This window comes from Oncorhynchus tshawytscha, linkage group LG24 (genome assembly GCF_018296145.1).
Source record: "Oncorhynchus tshawytscha isolate Ot180627B linkage group LG24, Otsh_v2.0, whole genome shotgun sequence".
Taxonomy (NCBI): Eukaryota; Metazoa; Chordata; class Actinopteri; order Salmoniformes; family Salmonidae; genus Oncorhynchus; species Oncorhynchus tshawytscha.
Window position 1 is genome coordinate 23,336,955 of NC_056452.1, and position 19,190 is coordinate 23,356,144.

Sequence of the window (19,190 nt, forward strand, 5' to 3'; positions counted from 1 at the left end):
GTAATGTATTAGACAGTAGGGTGGGTTGTGGTGTATTAGACAGTAGGGGTGGGTAGTGGTGTATTAGACAGTAGGGGGGTTGTAATGTATTAGACAGTAGGGGTTGTGGTGATTAGACAGTAGGGGTGGGTTGTAATGTATAAGACAGTAGGGGGTTGTAATGTATTAGACAGTAGGGGTTGTGGTGTATTAGACAGTAGGGGGGTTGTAATGTATTAGACAGTAGGGGTTGTAATGTATTAGACAGTAGGGGTAGGTTGTGGTGTAGTAGACAGTAGGGGTTGTAATGTATTAGACAGTAGGGGTTGTAATGTATTAGACAGTAGGGGTTGTAATGTATTAGACAGTAGGGGTTGTGGTGTATTAGACAGTAGGGGTTTAATGTATTAGACAGTAGGGGTGGGTTGTAATGTATTAGACAGTAGGGGTTGTAATGTATTAGACAGTAGGGTGGGATGTAATGTATTAGACAGTAGGGGTTGTGGTGTATTAGACAGTAGGGGTGGTTGTGGTGTATTAGACAGTAGGGGTTGTGGTGTATTAGACAGTAGGGGTGGGTTGTAATCTATTAGGCAGTAGGGGTGGGTTGTGGTCTATTAGACAGTAGGGGTGGGTTGTGGTCTATTAGACAGTAGGGTGGGTTGTGGTCTATTAGACAGTAGGGGTTGTGGTGTATTAGACAGTAGGGGTGGGTTGTGTCTATTAGACAGTAGGGGTGGGTTGTGGTCTATTAGACAGTAGGGGTTGTGGTGTATTAGACAGTAGGGGTGGGTTGTAATGTATTAGACAGTAGGGGTTGTGGTGTATTAGACAGAAGGGGGTTGTAATGTATTAGACAGTAGGGGTGGGTTGTAATGTATTAGACAGTAGGGGGTTATGGTGTATTAGACAGTAGGGGGTTGTAATGTATTAGACAGTAGGGGTTGTAATGTATTAGACAGTAGGGGTGGGTTGTGGTGTATTAGACAGTAGGGGTTGTAATGTATTAGACAGTAGGGGTTGTAATGTATTAGACAGTAGGGGTTGTGGTGTATTAGACAGTAGGGGTTGTAGTGTATTAGACAGTAGGGGTGGGTTGTGGTGTATTAGACAGTAGGGGGGTTGTAATGTATTAGACAGTAGGGGTGGGTTGTAATGTATTAGACAGTAGGGGTTGTAATGTATTAGACAGTAGGGGTTGTAATGTATTAGACAGTAGGGGTTGTGGTGTATTAGACAGTAGGGGTTGTAATGTATTAGACAGTAGGGGTTGTAATGTATTAGACAGTAGGGGTTGTAATGTATTAGACAGTAGGGTGGGTTCTAATGTATTAGACAGTAGGGGTGGTTGTAATGTATTAGACAGTAGGGGTTGTGGTGTATTAGACAGTAGGGGTGAGTTGTAATGTATTAGACAGTAGGGGTGGGTTTTGTGTATTAGACAGTTGGGGGGTTGTGGTGTATTAGACAGTAGGGGTTGTGGTGTATTAGACAGTAGGGTGGGTTGTGGTGTATTAGACAGTAGGGGTTGTAATGTATTAGACAGTAGGGGTTGCAATGTATTAGACAGTAGGGGTTGTAATGTATTAGACAGTAGGGGTTGTAATGTATTAGACAGTAGGGGTGGGTTGTAGTGTATTAGACAGTAGGGGTTGTAATGTATTAGACAGTAGGGGTGGTTGTGGTGTATTAGACAGTAGGGGTTGTAGTGTATTAGACAGTAGGGGTTGTGGTGTATTAGACAGTAGGGGTTGTAATGTATTAGACAGTAGGGGTTGTAATGTATTAGACAGTAGGGGTTGTAATGTATTAGACAGTAGGGGTTGTAATGTATTAGACAGTAGGGGTTGTAATGTAGACAGCAGGGGTGGTTGTGGTGTATTAGACAGTAGGGGTTGTAATGTATTAGACAGTAGGGGGTTGTGGTGTATTAGACAGTAGGGGTTGTAATGTATTAGACAGTAGGGGTTGTAATGTATTAGACAGTAGGGGTTGTAATGTATTAGACAGTAGGGGTTGTAATGTATTAGACAGTAGGGATGGGTTGTGGTGTATTAGACAGTAGGGGGTTGTAATGTATTAGACAGTAGGGGTTGTAATGTATTAGACAGTAGGGGGGTTGTAATGTATTAGACAGTAGGGTGGGTTGTAGTGTATTAGACAGTAGGGGTTGTGGTGTATTAGACAGTAGGGGGGTTGTAATGTATTAGACAGTAGGGGTGGGTTGTAGTGTATTAGACAGTAGGGGTTGTAATGTATTAGACAGTAGGGGTTGTAATGTATTAGACAGTAGGGGTTGTGGTGTATTAGACAGTAGGGGTTGTAGTGTATTAGACAGTAGGGGTGGGTTGTGGTGTATTAGACAGTAGGGGGTTGTAATGTATTAGACAGTAGGGGTGGGTTGTAATGTATTAGACAGTAGGGGTTGTAATGTATTAGACAGTAGGGGTTGTAATGTATTAGACAGTAGGGGTTGTGGTGTATTAGACAGTAGGGGGGGTTGTAATGTATTAGACAGTAGGGGGTTGTAATGTATTAGACAGTAGGGGTTGTAATGTATTAGACAGTAGGGTGGGTTCTAATGTATTAGACAGTAGGGGTGGTTGTAATGTATTAGACAGTAGGGGGTTGTGGTGTATTAGACAGTAGGGGTGAGTTGTAATGTATTAGACAGTAGGGGTGGGTTTTGGTGTATTAGACAGTTGGGGGTTGTGGTGTATTAGACAGTAGGGGTTGTGGTGTATTAGACAGTAGGGTGGGTTGTAGTGTATTAGACAGTAGGGGTTGTAATGTATTAGACAGTAGGGGTTGCAATGTATTAGACAGTAGGGGTTGTGGTGTATTAGACAGTAGGGGGGTTGTAATGTATTAGACAGTAGGGGTGGGTTGTGGTGTATTAGACAGTAGGGGTTGTAATGTATTAGACAGTAGGGGTGGTTGTGGTGTATTAGACAGTAGGGGTTGTAATGTATTAGACAGTAGGGGTTGTGGTGTATTAGACAGTAGGGGGTTGTAATGTATTAGACAGTAGGGGGTTGTAATGTATTAGACAGTAGGGGTTGTAATGTATTAGACAGTAGGGAGGGGTTGTAATGTATTAGACAGTAGGGGTTGTAATGTATTAGACAGCAGGGGTGGTTGTGGTGTATTAGACAGTAGGGGTTGTGGTGTATTAGACAGTAGGGGTTGTGGTGTATTAGACAGTAGGGGGTTGTAATGTATTAGACAGTAGGGGGTTGTAATGTATTAGACAGTAGGGGGTTGTAATGTATTAGACAGTAGGGGGGGTTGTAATGTATTAGACAGTAGGGATGGGTTGTAGTGTATTAGACAGTAGGGGTTGTAATGTATTAGACAGTAGGGGGTTGTAATGTATTAGACAGTAGGGGGTTGTAATGTATTAGACAGTAGGGGTTGTAATGTATTAGACAGTAGGGGGGTTGTAATGTATTAGACAGTAGGGGTTGTGGTGTATTAGACAGTAGGGGTTGTAATGTATTAGACAGTAGGGGGTTGTAATATATTAGACAGTAGGGTGGGTTGTGGTGTATTAGACAGTAGGGGTGGGTAGTGGTGTATTAGACAGTAGGGGTTGTAATGTATTAGACAGTAGGGGGTTGTAATGTATTAGACAGCAGGGTGGTTGTGGTGTATTAGACAGTAGGGGTTGTGGTGTATTAGACAGTAGGGGTTGTGGTGTATTAGACAGTAGGGGTTGTAATGTATTAGACAGTAGGGGGTTGTAATGTATTAGACAGTAGGGGTGGTTGTAATGTATTAGACAGTAGGGATGGGTTGTGGTGTATTAGACAGTAGGGGTTGTAATGTATTAGACAGTAGGGGTTGTAATGTATTAGACAGTAGGGGTTGTAATGTATTAGACAGTAGGGGGTTGTAATGTATTAGACAGTAGGGGTTGTAATGTATTAGACAGTAGGGGTTGTGGTGTATTAGACAGTAGGGGTTGTAATGTATTAGACAGTAGGGTGGGTTGTAATATATTAGACAGTAGGGTGGGTTGTGGTGTATTAGACAGTAGGGGTGGGTTGTAATGTATTAGACAGTAGGGGTTGTAATGTATTAGACAGTAGGGGTTGTGGTGTATTAGACAGTAGGGGTGGGTTGTAATGTATAAGACAGTAGGGGTTGTAATGTATTAGACAGTAGGGGTTGTAATGTATTAGACAGTAGGGGTTGTAATGTATTAGACAGTAGGGGTTGTAATGTATTAGACAGTAGGGGTAGGTTGTGTGTAGTAGACAGTAGGGGTTGTGGTGTATTAGACAGTAGGGGTTGTAATGTATTAGACAGTAGGGGTTGTAATGTATTAGACAGTAGGGGTTGTGGTGTATTAGACAGTAGGGGGTTTAATGTATTAGACAGTAGGGGTGGGTTGTAGTGTATTAGACAGTAGGGGGGGTGTAATGTATTAGACAGTAGGGTGGGATGTAATGTATTAGACAGTAGGGGTGGTTGTAATGTATTAGACAGTAGGGGTTGTAATGTATTAGACAGTAGGGGTTGTAATGTATTAGACAGTAGGGGTTGTGGTGTATTAGACAGTAGGGGGTTGTAATGTATTAGACAGTAGGGGTTGTAATGTATTAGACAGTAGGGGTTGTAATGTATTAGACAGTAGGGTGGGTTCTAATGTATTAGACAGTAGGGGTGGTTGTAATGTATTAGACAGTAGGGGGGTTGTGGTGTATTAGACAGTAGGGGTGAGTTGTAATGTATTAGACAGTAGGGGTGGGTTTTGGTGTATTAGACAGTTGGGGTTGTGGTGTATTAGACAGTAGGGGTTGTGGTGTATTAGACAGTAGGGTGGGTTGTGGTGTATTAGACAGTAGGGGTTGTAATGTATTAGACAGTAGGGGTTGTAATGTATTAGACAGTAGGGGTTGTGGTGTATTAGACAGTAGGGGTTGTAATGTATTAGACAGTAGGGGTGGGTTGTGGTGTATTAGACAGTAGGGGTGGTTAGTGGTGTATTAGACAGTAGGGGTTGTAATGTATTAGACAGTAGGGGGTTGTAATGTATTAGACAGTAGGGGTTGTGGGTGTATTAGACAGTAGGGGGTTGTAATGTATTAGACAGTAGGGGTGTTGTAATGTATTAGACAGTAGGGGTGGGTTGTAATGTATTAGACAGTAGGGGTTGTAATGTATTAGACAGTAGGGGTTCTGGTGTATTAGACAGTAGGGGGGTTGTAATGTATTAGACAGTAGGGGTTGTGGTGTATTAGACAGTAGGGGTTGTAATGTATTAGACAGTAGGGGTTGTAATGTATTAGACAGTAGGGGGGTTGTAATGTATTAGACAGTAGGGTGGGTTCTAATGTATTAGACAGTAGGGGTGGTTGTAATGTATTAGACAGTAGGGGTTGTAATGTATTAGACAGTAGGGGGTTGTAATGTATTAGACAGTAGGGGTTGTGGTGTGTTAGACAGTAGGGGGTTGTAATGTATTAGACAGTAGGGGTTGTGGTGTATTAGACAGTAGGGGTTGTAATGTATTAGACAGTAGGGGTTGTAATGTATTAGACAGTAGGGTGGGTTCTAATGTATTAGACAGTAGGGGTGGTTGTAATGTATTAGACAGTAGGGGTTGTGGTGTATTAGACAGTAGGGGTGAGTTGTAATGTATTAGACAGTAGGGGTGGGTTTTGGTGTATTAGACAGTTGGGGGGTTGTGGTGTATTAGACAGTAGGGGTTGTGGTGTATTAGACAGTAGGGTGGGTTGTGGTGTATTAGACAGTAGGGGTTGTAATGTATTAGACAGTAGGGGTTGTAATGTATTAGACAGTAGGGGTTGTGGTGTATTAGACAGTAGGGGGTTGTAATGTATTAGACAGTAGGGGTGGGTTGTAATGTATTAGACAGTAGGGGTGGGTAGTGGTGTATTAGACAGTAGGGGTTGTGGTGTATTAGACAGTAGGGGTTGTGGTGTATTAGACAGTAGGGGTTGTGGTGTATTAGACAGTAGGGGTTGTAATGTATTAGACAGTAGGGGGTGTTGTAATGTATTAGACAGTAGGGGTGGGTTGTAATGTATTAGACAGTAGGGGGTTGTAATGTATTAGACAGTAGGGGTTGTGGTGTATTAGACAGTAGGGGGTTGTAATGTATTAGACAGTAGGGGTTGTAATGTATTAGACAGTAGGGGTTGTAATGTATTAGACAGTAGGGGGTTGTAATGTATTAGACAGTAGGGGTTGTAATGTATTAGACAGTAGGGTGGGTTCTAATGTATTAGACAGTAGGGGTGGTTGTAATGTATTAGACAGTAGGGGTTGTAATGTATTAGACAGTAGGGGTTGTAATGTATTAGACAGTAGGGGTTGTAATGTATTAGACAGTAGGGTGGGTTCTAATGTATTAGACAGTAGGGGTGGTTGTAATGTATTAGACAGTAGGGGTTGTGGTGTATTAGACAGTAGGGGTGGGTTGTAATGTATTAGACAGTAGGGGTGGGTTTTGGTGTATTAGACAGTTGGGGGGTTGTGGTGTATTAGACAGTAGGGGTTGTAGTGTATTAGACAGTAGGGGTGGGTTGTAGTGTATTAGACAGTAGGGGTTGTAATGTATTAGACTGTAGGGGTTGTAATGTATTAGACAGTAGGGGTTGTAATGTATTAGACAGTAGGGGTTGTAATGTATTAGACAGTAGCGGGGTTGTAATGTATTAGACAGTAGGGGTTGTGGTGCATTAGACAGTAGGGGTGGTTGTGGTGTATTAGACAGTAGGGGTTGTGGTGTATTAGACAGTAGGGGGTAGTGGTGTATTAGACAGTAGGGGTTGTGGTGTATTAGACAGTAGGGGGTTGTAATGTATTAGACAGTAGGGGTGGGTTGTAATGTCTTAGACAGTAGGGGGGTTGTAATGTATTAGACAGTAGGGGTTGTAATGTATTAGACAGTAGGGGTTGTGGTGTATTAGACAGTAGGGGGTTGTAATGTATTAGACAGTAGGGGTTGTGGTGTATTAGACAGTAGGGGGTTGTAATGTATTAGACAGTAGGGGTTGTAATGTATTAGACAGTAGGGGGGTTGTAATGTATTAGACAGTAGGGTGGGTTCTAATGTATTAGACAGTAGGGGTGGTTGTAATGTATTAGACAGTAGGGGTTGTGGTGTATTAGACAGTAGGGGTGAGTTGTAATGTATTAGACAGTAGGGGTGGGTTTTGGTGTATTAGACAGTTAGGGGGTTGTGGTGTATTAGACAGTAGGGGTTGTGGTGTATTAGACAGTAGGGTGGGTTGTGGTGTATTAGACAGTAGGGGTTGTAATGTATTAGACAGTAGGGGTTGTAATGTATTAGACAGTAGGGGTTTGTGGTGTATTAGACAGTAGGGGTTGTAATGTATTAGACAGTAGCGGGGTTGTAATGTATTAGACAGTAGGGGTTGTGGTGTATTAGACAGTAGTGGTGGTTGTGGTGTATTAGACAGTAGGGGTTGTGGTGTATTCGACAGTAGGGGGTAGTGGTGTATTAGACAGTAGGGGTTGTGGTGTATTAGACAGTAGGGGTTGTGGTGTATTAGACAGTAGGGGTTGTGGTGTATTAGACAGTAGGGGTAGTGGTGTATTAGACAGTAGGGGTTGTGGTGTATTAGACAGTAGGGGGTTGTAATGTATTAGACAGTAGGGGGTTTGTGGTGTATTAGACAGTAAGGGGGTTGTGGTGTATTAGACAGTAGGGGTAGTGGTGTATTAGACAGTAGGGAGGTTGTGGTGTATTAGACAGTAGGGGTTGTGGTGTATTAGACAGTAGGGGTTGTGGTGTATTAGACAGTAGGGGGGTAGTGGTGTATTAGACAGTAGGGGTTGTAATGTATTAGACAGTAGGGGGGTTGTAATGTATTAGACAGTAGGGGTGGGTTTTGGTGTATTAGACAGTTGGGGGTTGTGGTGTATTAGACAGTAGGGGTTGTAATGTATTAGACAGTAGGGGTGGGTTGTGGTGTATTAGACAGTAGGGGTTGTAATGTATTAGACTGTAGGGGTTGTAATGTATTAGACAGTAGGGGGGTTGTGGTGTATTAGACAGTAGGGGTTGTAATGTATTAGACAGTAGGGGGGTTGTAATGTATTAGACAGTAGGGGTTGTGGTGCATTAGACAGTAGGGGGTGGTTGTGGTGTATTAGACAGTAGGGGTTGTGGTGTATTAGACAGTAGGGGTTGTGGTGTATTAGACAGTAGGGGTTGTGGTGTATTAGACAGTAGGGGGGTTGTAATGTATTAGACAGTAGGGGTGGGTTGTAATGTATTAGACAGTAGGGGGTTGTAATGTATTAGACAGTAGGGGGGTTGTAATGTATTAGACAGTAGGGGTTGTGGTGTATTAGACAGTAGGGGGGTTGTAATGTATTAGACAGTAGGGGTTGTGGTGTATTAGACAGTAGGGGGGTTGTAATGTATTAGACAGGGGGTTGTAATGTATTAGACAGTAGGGGTTGTAATGTATTAGACAGTAGGGTGGGTTCTAATGTATTAGACAGTAGGGGTGGTTGTAATGTATTAGACAGTAGGGGGTTGTGGTGTATTAGACAGTAGGGGTGAGTTGTAATGTATTAGACAGTAGGGGTGGGTTTTGGTGTATTAGACAGTTGGGGGTTGTGGTGTATTAGACAGTAGGGGTTGTGGTGTATTAGACAGTAGGGTGGGTTGTGGTGTATTAGACAGTAGGGGTTGTAATGTATTAGACAGTAGGGGGTTGTAATGTATTAGACAGTAGGGGTTGTGGTGTATTAGACAGTAGGGGGGTTGTAATGTATTAGACAGTAGCGGGGGTTGTAATGTATTAGACAGTAGGGGTTGTGGTGTATTAGACAGTAGGGGTGGTTGTGGTGTATTAGACAGTAGGGGGGGTTGTGGTGTATTCGACAGTAGGGGTAGTGGTGTATTAGACAGTAGGGGTTGTGGTGTATTAGACAGTAGGGGGTTGTGGTGTATTAGACAGTAGGGGTTGTGGTGTATTAGACAGTAGGGGTAGTGGTGTATTAGACAGTAGGGGGTTGTGGTGTATTAGACAGTAGGGGGTAATGTATTAGACAGTAGGGGTTGTGGTGTATTAGACAGTAAGGGGGTAGTGGTGTATTAGACAGTAGGGGTAGTGGTGTATTAGACAGTAGGGGGAGGTTGTGGTGTATTAGACAGTAGGGGTTGTGGTGTATTAGACAGTAGGGGGTTGTGGTGTATTAGACAGTAGGGGTAGTGGTGTATTAGACAGTAGGGGGTTGTAATGTATTAGACAGTAGGGGTTGTAATGTATTAGACAGTAGGGGTTGTGGTGTATTAGACAGTAAGGGGTAGTGGTGTATTAGACAGTAGGGGGCAGTGGTGTATTAGACAGTAGGGGTTGTGGTGTATTAGACAGTAGGGGGGTTGTGGTGTATTAGACAGTAGGGGTAGTGGTGTATTAGACAGTAGGGGGGTTGTAATGTATTAGACAGTAGGGGTTGTGGTGTATTAGACAGTAGGGGTTGCAATGTATTAGACAGTAGGGGTTGTGGTCTATTAGACAGTAGGGGTGGGTTGTAATGTATTAGACAGTAGGGGTGGTTGTGGTGTATTAGACAGTAGGGGTTGTGGTGTATTAGACAGTAGGGGTTGTGGTGTATTAGACAGTAGGGGTTGTGGTGTATTAGACAGTAGGGGTTGTGGTGTATTAGACAGTAGGGGGGTTGTGGTGTATTAGACAGTAGTTGGGTTGTGGTGTATTAGACAGTAGGGGTTGTGGTGTATTAGACAGTAGGGGTTGTGGTGTATTAGACAGTAGGGGTTGTGGTGTATTAGACAGTAGGGGGTTGTGGTGTATTAGACAGTAGGGGGTTGTAATGTATTAGACAGTAGGGGTTGTGGTGTATTAGACAGTAAGGGGTTGTAATGTATTAGACAGTAGGGGTTGTAATGTATTAGACAGTAGGGGGTGTTGTAATGTATTAGACAGTAGGGGTTGTGGTCTATTAGACAGTAGGGGTTGTAATTTATTAGACAGTAGGGGGTTGTGGTGTATTAGACAGTAGGGGTTGTGGTGTATTAGACAGTAGGGGTTGTGGTGTATTAGACAGTAGGGGGTTGTGGTGTATTAGACAGTAGGGGGCTTGTAATGTATTAGACAGTAGGGGTTGTGGTGTATTAGACAGTAGGGGTTGTGGTATATTAGACAGTAGGGGGGTTGTGGTGTATTAGACAGTAGGGGTTGTGGTGTATTAGACAGTAGGGGGTTGTAATGTATTAGACAGTAGGGGGTTGTGGTGTATTAGACAGTAGGGGTTGTGGTATATTAGACAGTAGGGGTTGTGGTGTATTAGACAGTAGGGGTTGTGGTGTATTAGACAGTAGGGGGGTTGTGGTGTATTAGACAGTAGGGGTTGTGGTGTATTAGACAGTAGGGGGTTGTAATGTATTAGACAGTAGGGGTTGTAATGTATTAGACAGTAGGGGTGGGTAGTGGTGTATTAGACAGTAGGGGTGGGTTGTAATGTATTAGACAGTAGGGGTTGTGGTGTATTAGACAGTAGGGGTAGGTTGTAATGTATTAGACAGTAGGGGTGGGTTGTAATGTATTAGACAGTAGGGGTTGTGGTGTATTAGACAGTAGGGGGGCTTGTAATGTATTAGACAGTAGGGGTGGGTTGTGGTGTATTAGACAGTAGGGGTGGGTAGTGGTGTATTAGACAGTAGGGGTGGGTTGTAATGTATTAGACAGTAGGGGTGGGTAGTGGTGTATTAGACAGTAGGGGGTTGTAATGTATTAGACAGTAGGGGTGGGTTGTAATGTATTAGACAGTTGGGTGGGTTGTAATGTATTAGACAGTAGGGGTGGGTTGTAATGTATTAGACAGCAGGTGGTGTGGCTGAATCTAGTGATAACTTGCTGTCTGGCTGGGCTGTGCAATTTACATGATCTTTTTTCATCCACAACATGCTCCTTCAGACAAATTACAGAAGTTTCACTAAATACAATACACATTCTATTTCTATTTCCTTGTGGAGTTGTAATTCCGTTTGGAATGCTAGGAACAATGAAGACGTCCTTCCCTCTGTGCAGGATGTGAGTTCCTGTCTTCAGTGGCCAAGTATTTTTTAAGACATCTGTGGGTAAAGAGAGAGAGAGAGAGAAAGAGTGTCAGATAATGTGAAACCCAATCTCTTTTTTTATTTTCTTTACCCACCACCAAAGTGATTACGTTTATTAGAAACCTCTTCAAGTAATTGTGGCTCAGTAGAGCAAATATTCAATTAAAACAGACAATTGAATAAGTGTGATTCCTCCAGTTCGACCAACATAACCTTGATGCATGTCTCCCCTCTATTAAATTAGAGAGAGAGAGAGAGAGAGAGAGAGAGAGATGCGATTTCCAAACCTTCCATAACAAAGCCATCACCTACAGAGAGATGAACCTGAAGATTTGTCCGAGCAAGCTTGTCCTGGGGCTCTGTTCACAAACACAAACAAACCTCACAAAGCCCCAGGACAGCAACACAATTAGACCCAACCAAATCATATGATAAGAAAAAGATAATTACTTGACACATTGGAAAGAAAGTATTATCAAGAAAACAGAGCAAACTAGAATGCTATTTGGCCCTAAACAGAGAGTACACAGTGGCAGAATACCCGACCACTGTGACGGACCCAAACTTAAGGATAGCTTTGACTATGTAGACTCAGTGAGCACAGCCTTGCTATTGAGAGATGCTGCCGTAGGCAGACCTAGCTCTCAAGAGAAGACAGGCTATGTGCACACCGCCCACAAAATGAAGTGGAAACTGAGCTGCACTTCCTAACCTCCTGCCAAATGTATGACCATATTAGAGACATGTCCCTTAGATTACACAACCCAGAACATTTTTGAAAACAACTTACATTTTGATACACTCCAAAACCTATTGGGTGGAATACCACACTGTGCCATCACTGCAGCAATATTTGTGACCTGTTTCCAAGATGGCGCCATAGGAGATAGCTGCCGTTTATTGGGCTCTTAATCAACCATTTTATTTTGTTTGTTTTTTCACATTGTTTGTAATTTATTTTGGACATAATATTGCTGCTACCATCTCTTATGACCGAAAAGAGCTTCTGGACATCAGAACAGCGATTACTCACCTTAAAGTGGACAAATCATTCTTCTTTAATGAGTCGGATGAGAGGGATTTAGTCCAGACACCCGAACAGGCCCTCATCCCCGTCATTCGCTGGAGAATGAGACAGAGGTTTCATGGAAGGAGATCGGGGTGCCTTGTGAGGATCCGCCGATGAGTGGGTAATCTGCCTTTGTCATAGGAACTACTGGTCAATGTACAATCACTCGATAATAAAGTGGACGACCTACAAGCACATATATCCTACCAACATCCTTTCGATGGCATTGAGGAGTACACCACATCATTCACTGGCTTCATCAATAAGTGCATCAATGATGTCTTCCCCACAGTGACTAAGGAGAGGTATATCTATATTTCCATGTCCAACAATTGTATTTTCATCAACATTTATAATGAGTATTTTTGTAAAATGATGTGGCTCTCTGCAATATCACCGGATGTTTATGGAACTAGTGAACGTAACTCGCCAATGTATACTGAGATTATTTTACATAAATATGGACTTTATCAAACAAAACATACATGTATTGTGTAACATGAAGTCCTATGAGTGTCATCTGATGAAGATCATCAAAGGTTAGTGATTAGTTTTATCTCTATTTGTGCTTTTTGTGACTCCTCTCTTTGGATGGAAAAATGGCTGTGTATTTCTGTGAGTTGGTGGTGACCTAACATAATCGTTTGTGGCGTTTTCGCTGTAAAGCCTATTTGAAATCGGACACTGTGGTGGGATTAACAACAAGATTACCTTTAAAACGGTATAAAATACATGTACGTTTGAGGAATTTTAGTTATGAGATTTCTGTTGTTTTGAATTTGGCACCCTGCACTTTCACTGGCTGTTGTCATATCGATCCCGTTAACGGGATTGCAGCCCTAAGAAGTTTTAGCAAGGTCAACAATTCACAAGACCGCAGCTCAGCATTCAACACCATAGTGCACCTCCCTCTGCAACTGGATCCTAGACTTCCTGACGGGCCGTCCCCAGGTGGTGAGGGTAGGTAACAACACATCCGCCATGCTGATCCTCAACACAGGGAACCCTCAGGGCTGCATGCTCAGTCCCCTCCTGTACTCCCCTGTTCACTCATGACTGCACAGCCAGGCAGGACTCCAACACCATCGTTAAGTTTACCGATGACACAACAGTGGTAGGCCTGATCACCGACAATGACGAGACAGCCTATAGGAAGGAGGTCAGAGACCTGACCGTGTGATGCAAGGACAACAACCTCTCCCTCAACATGATCTAGACAAAGGAGATGATTGTGGACTACAGGAAAAAGAGGACCGAGCACTCCCCATTCTCATCGACAGGGCTGAAGTGGAGTTGAGAGTTCCAAGTCCCTTGGCATCCACATCACCAACAAACGAACATGGTCCAAGCTCACCAAGACAGTCGTGAAGATGGCACGACAAAACCAATTCCCACTCAGGAGACTGAAAAGATTTGGGTCCTCAGATCCTCAAAAGGTTCTACAGCTGCACCAGTGAGACCATCCTGATGGGTTGCATCACTGCCTGGTATGGCACTGCTCAGAGGCACTACAGGACATCCAGGACCTCTATACCATGCAGTGTCAGAGGAAGGCCCAAAAATTGCCAATGTCTCCATCCATTCTATTCATAGACTGTTCTCTCTGCTACCTCACGGCAAGCGGTACCCGAGTGCCAAGTCTAGGTTTAAGAACCTTCTAAACATCTTCTAACCCCAAGCTATAAGATTCCTGACCAAATGGTTACCCAGATTATTTGCAGTGCACCCCCCTATTTTATGCTGTTGCTACTCTCTGTTGTTATCTATGCATAGTGTTGTGTCTTTGGCTATGACGGATTAAGTGATATGACATGCTATTCTATAAAACAATTTCTCTGTAATTAATATTACCTGATTGAGCTAATCATGTAAATGTAATTAACTAGAGAGTCGGGCACCAAAAAATAATATTTATAGAGCTGTTATCTTCCAAATAAACTCTTAAAGACCTAGTAATATTTTACATCAATAGCAGTCAATATTAATCGTCATCTTAATTCAGTCTCATCTGAAAGTTGTAAATTCTTGGTTATCTGCACGAACCCTGGCTAACAATTTGAATCAGCAATACAAAATTGAGTTTAATCATTTATTTATTAAATACCTAACTAATCACACAGAATAACACATACACATAATTAAATCATAACTTGATTACAAATGACGTCATAAAGGAAAACGTCCCTGGCGGGCGGGACAGATATGACAGCTTTTTACACAACAGAAAAGGGGCTGGGTTTGAGTGAAGGAGCGGGAAGACTGAGGAACTAAGGCCAAAGCTGTGCTATCGTAAATACAGTATCTTATGCATTCTAAATTACCGCCCATTTGGAAAAGGAAAATGCAATAAACATTTACTCTGAGCTGCGCATCGGTAGGTTGGTGGTAGATGGAAGGCCGTGTTGCCCAACCGAGTCCTTTGAAGAATGTCTCTTGTTGTCAATTGGTTACATTTTAGTAACGTCATTGGTTGATAGACGGGATACTCTGTCTGTTACTTCCTAACCCTCGTTTGCATCTGCTGTTGCTAACTCAACGGCTAGGAGGTATCAATTCTGTAGTAAATAAAAGTTCAAAGTTCATAACATTCGCAACCAAAGCTCACGCTGATGTTGGCTTCGTTCTGTAGTTATTATCTGAAACATTCTGACATCGGATCATCGTCCTCACGTCCTCGGAACAGGAGGTTACATTGTCGTCAAGGGCTTATATAGGAAGGGAGAGGAGGGCGTGTTTGAATTTTTTTTATAGCCCATGTCCCTTCACAGGGGCCTGTCACTGATTGAGCAGAGCCCTATCTTATGAAAATCTCACATTTTAGAAGCTAAAATCACATTTCATCCCATCACGAATGATTTCATATTCAAACATTTAAATTGAACAACAATTCCATGTGAATCCGATAGCTCTGATGTGTAGACTTTCCACTGTAGAGTTTATGTCATCTTATCATTGATGAGAATGTCTCAGATGACAACCAAACTGACATCATATTCATTAAGTACCTCCGCATATGTTCCACTGGTGTCACGCCCTGGCCATAGAGAGGCTTTTATTCTCTATTTTGGTTCGGCCAGGGTGTGACTAGGGTGTGCATTCTATGTTCCTTATTCTATGTTTTTGTATTTCTTTGTTTTTGGCCGGGTATGGTTCTCAATCAGGGACAGCTGTCTATCGTTGTCTCTGATTGAGAACCATACTTAGGTAGCTCTTGCCCACTTGGGTTTTGTGGGTAGTTGTTTTCTGTTTTTGTATTCTGTACCAGACAGAACTGTTTCGGTTTCGTTCATTCTCTTTTGTTGTTTTTTCATTCAGTGTTCAATTCATAAATGAAGATGAACACGTACCACGCCGCACCTTGGTCCTCACCTTCTTCAACCCACGACAGCCGTTACAATTGGTCGGATTACCAGAATATAGTTCATTTCCCCCCACCTTCTGATGTTCCCAGAATCTCTATGTTAACCAAGGGTTTTGCAAATGTAACCTCAGTAGGGTAGAGAGAGGAAAAAGGGGGGAAGAGGTATTTATGACTGTCATAAACCTACCCCCCAGGCCAACATCATGACAATAGCCACTTTACTAACTCTACCTACTTGTACATATTTCCTCAATTACCTTGACTAACCAATGCTTTGTTGGGGAACCCCCTGTATATCGCCTCGCTATTGTTATTTTACTGCTGTTCTTTAATTATTGTTTCTTTCTTTTATTTTTATAGGTATTTTTCTTAAAACTGCATTGTTGGTTAAGGGCTTGTAAGTAAGCATTTCACTGTTAGGTCTACACCTGTTGTATTAGGCGCATGTGGCAAATAACATTTGATTTGATTTGAAGGAAAGGGCAACCAGTGTGTAACAAACACCATTGTAAATACAACCTATAACTATTTGCACATCGTTATAACACTATTATAACACGGTTTAGTATGGCAATAACACTGTTTATTATGGTCATAACACTGTTTATAGCCATAATATGACATTTGAAATGTCACTATTCCTTTGGAACTTTTGTGAGTGTAATGTTTATGCAAAACAAAAATGTATTTGTTTATTTCACTTTTGTCCATTATCCATTTCACTTGATTTGGCAATGTAAACATATGTTTGCCATACCAATAAAGCCCTTTGAATTGAATTGATAGAGAGACACACAGAGAGAGAACAAAATAGAGAGAGAGCGAGACAGAGGCAGAGAGAGAGAGAGAGAGGCAGAGAGAGAGAGAGAGAGAGAGAGGCAGAGAGAGAGAGAGAGAGAGAGAGGCAGACAGACAGACAGACAGACAGACAGACAGACAGACAGACAGACAGACAGACAGACAGACAGACAGACAGACAGACAGACAGACAGACAGACAGACAGACAGGCAGGCAGGCAGGCAGGCAGGCAGGCAGGCAGGCAGAGAGAGACAGGCAGAGAGAGAGCGAGACAGACAGACAGGCAGAGAGAGACAGGCAGAGAGAGAGCGAGACAGACAGACAGGCAGAGAGAGACAGAGGCAGGGAGAGAGAGACAGACAGGCAGAGAGAGAGAGAAAGACAGACAGAGACCGACAGAGGCAGAGAGAGAGAGAGAGAGACAGAGGGAGAGCAATAATTCAAACTGGACTGTGTGTATGTGTGCTAACTTGACATGGTATTACATGTTATCTATGCTCTTCCATAGGACCAATTGTTACTATCACCTTCATAGCACCATAGAGCAGCCCTAACAAAGAGCCAAAACCTTGTCCTGTAACCGGTCTTATCTCTTTAGCAACACAGGCTAGCCGTTTTGTGCCCTATTGAAATGTCGTCATTAGCAACACAGGCTAACTGTTTTGCGCCCTATTGAAACATTGACATTAGCAACACAGGCTAACTGTTTTGTGCCCTATTGAAACATCGACGTTAGCAACACAGGCTAACTGTTTTGCGCCCTATTGAAACATTGACGTTAGCAACACAGGCTAACTGTTTTGTGCCCTATTGAAATGTTGTGGTTAGCAACACATGCTAACCGTTTTGTCTCTACCTCTGTGTGTTGCAGTGCCGTCATTTTGGGGGTTAGTGAACTCAGCGTGGAACCTGTGCTCCGTGGGGAAGAGGCAGTCTCCCATCAACATCGAGACCAGCCACATGATCTTTGACCCCTTCCTCACGCCCATCCGGCTCAACACGGGAGGACGCAAGGTAAATAAACACTCAACAATGTTACTCTCAGGGTGCGTCCATAATGTCACCATATTCCCTATATAGTGCACTTACTCTGGGCTCTGGTCAAAAGTAGTGCTCTAAATCCAGAATAGGGTGTTATTTCAGACGCAGTCTTATTGGCTGAGGTGATGGATGTTGCTGTATTGTCGGTTCCCTTCTGCTTTGTTTGGGGAACATTGTGTGGTTCTACAATGCTGTTGTATGGTTTGTTTGGCAACATGACATGTAAGGATCCCTGATCAATGTTGCTGGCTAAACGCTTCACTGATTTTTATCCCACTGTTTGTCACAGTGGAGTTCTTTACAGAGGATCCCGATGGCTTTCTAATTCATGGATTCAACTCTACATTGGCAGGATTTAACCATAATACATATTGCTTCACACACACACAGTAATCTGTTACCACCACAGAGGACAAAACACAATCCCTTGTGAGGGATTACCATGAAACACAACACACACACTCATGAATTACCATATGACATTTGTGTTCCTAGTTGCCATAGCGTAGAAACAACAATAGCAAAGTGTGGTACCCCAATGCACCCAGTGCCATATAATAACAGATCATTTGAACATGGGTGGAGACAGGATGTGCTCCAGAGTTCATGGTTCCATGTTCAGGTGATTACTATTATGAGGGTGTGTTTACGTGCCAGGGGTTGGTACAGGGTTACCCCGGGGCCATTCCAGGGGAAACATGGGCATGGGCACCCATAAAGATTATGAGAGAGAGACTGTAATCCACATATACTCTGTTCAATTGCAACGCCTATTACTAGCCGGTTCAACCTCTCTTTCGTATCGTCTGAGATCCCCAAAGATTGGAAAGCGCCGCGGTCATCGCCCTCTTCAAAGGGGGAGACACTCTAGACCCAAACTGTTATAGACCTACAGTTGAAGTCGGAAGTTTACATACACCTTAGCCAAATACATTTAACTCTGTTTTTCACAATTCCTGACATTTAATCCTAGTAAAAATTCCCTGTCTTAGGTCAGTTAGGATCACCACTGTATTTTAAGAATGTGAAATGTCAGAAGAATAGTAGAGAGAATTATTTATTTCAGCTTGTATATCTTTCATTACATTCCCAGTGGGTCAGAAGTTTACGTACACTTAATTAGTATTTGGTAGTATTGCCTTTAAATAGTTTAATTTGGGTAAAACATTTTGGGTAGCCTTCCACAAGCTTCCCACATTAAGTTGGGTGAATTTTGGCCCATTCCTCTTGACATAGCTGGTGTAACTGAGTCAGGTTTTTAACCCTCCTTGCTCACACACACTTTTTCCGTTCTGCCCACAAATGTTCTATAGGATTGAGGTCAGGGCTTTGTGATGGCAACTCCAATACCTTGACTTTGTTGTCCTTAAGCCATTTTGCCACAAGTCTGCTGGGGTAATTGTCCATTTGGAAGACCCATTTGCGACCGAGCTTTAACTGATGTCTTGAGATGTTGCTTCAATATATCCACATAATTGTCTTCCTCATGATACCATCTATTTTGTGAAATGCACCAGTCCCTCCTGCAGCAAAAGCACCCCCACAACATGATGCTGCCACCCCCGTGCTTCACGGATGGGATGGTGTTCTTCGGCTTGCAAGCGTCCCCCTTTATCCTCCAAACATAACGATGGTCATTGTGGCCAAACAGTTCTATTTTTGTTTCATCAGACCAGAGGACATTTATCCAAAAAGTACGATAATCTTTGTCCCCATGTGCAGTTGCAAACTGTAGTCTGGCTTTTTTTGGTGGTTTTGGAGCATTGACTTCTTCCTTTGCTGAGAGGCCGTTCAGGTTCTGTCGATATAGGACTCGTTTTACTCTGGATATAGATACTTTTGTACCTGTTTC

General features: G+C 42.8%; 1 protein-coding gene across 2 annotated transcripts in view; it reads left to right on the plus strand.

Moving 5' to 3' along the window:
• LOC121840695 (carbonic anhydrase-related protein 10-like) overlaps positions 1-18,167 on the plus strand; it is a 132,634-nt gene extending 114,467 nt beyond the window's left edge. For both annotated transcript variants that reach the window (XR_006079826.1, XM_042305553.1), the window contains one exon: positions 17,169-18,167. Coding sequence is in view for 1 of the 2 variants with exons in the window: in XM_042305553.1 (XP_042161487.1) it covers positions 17,169-17,377 (209 nt within the window). In the remaining variant the exon portion in view is untranslated. The remainder of the gene's footprint in view (positions 1-17,168) is intronic.
• The last annotated feature ends 1,023 nt before the right edge of the window (positions 18,168-19,190 follow it).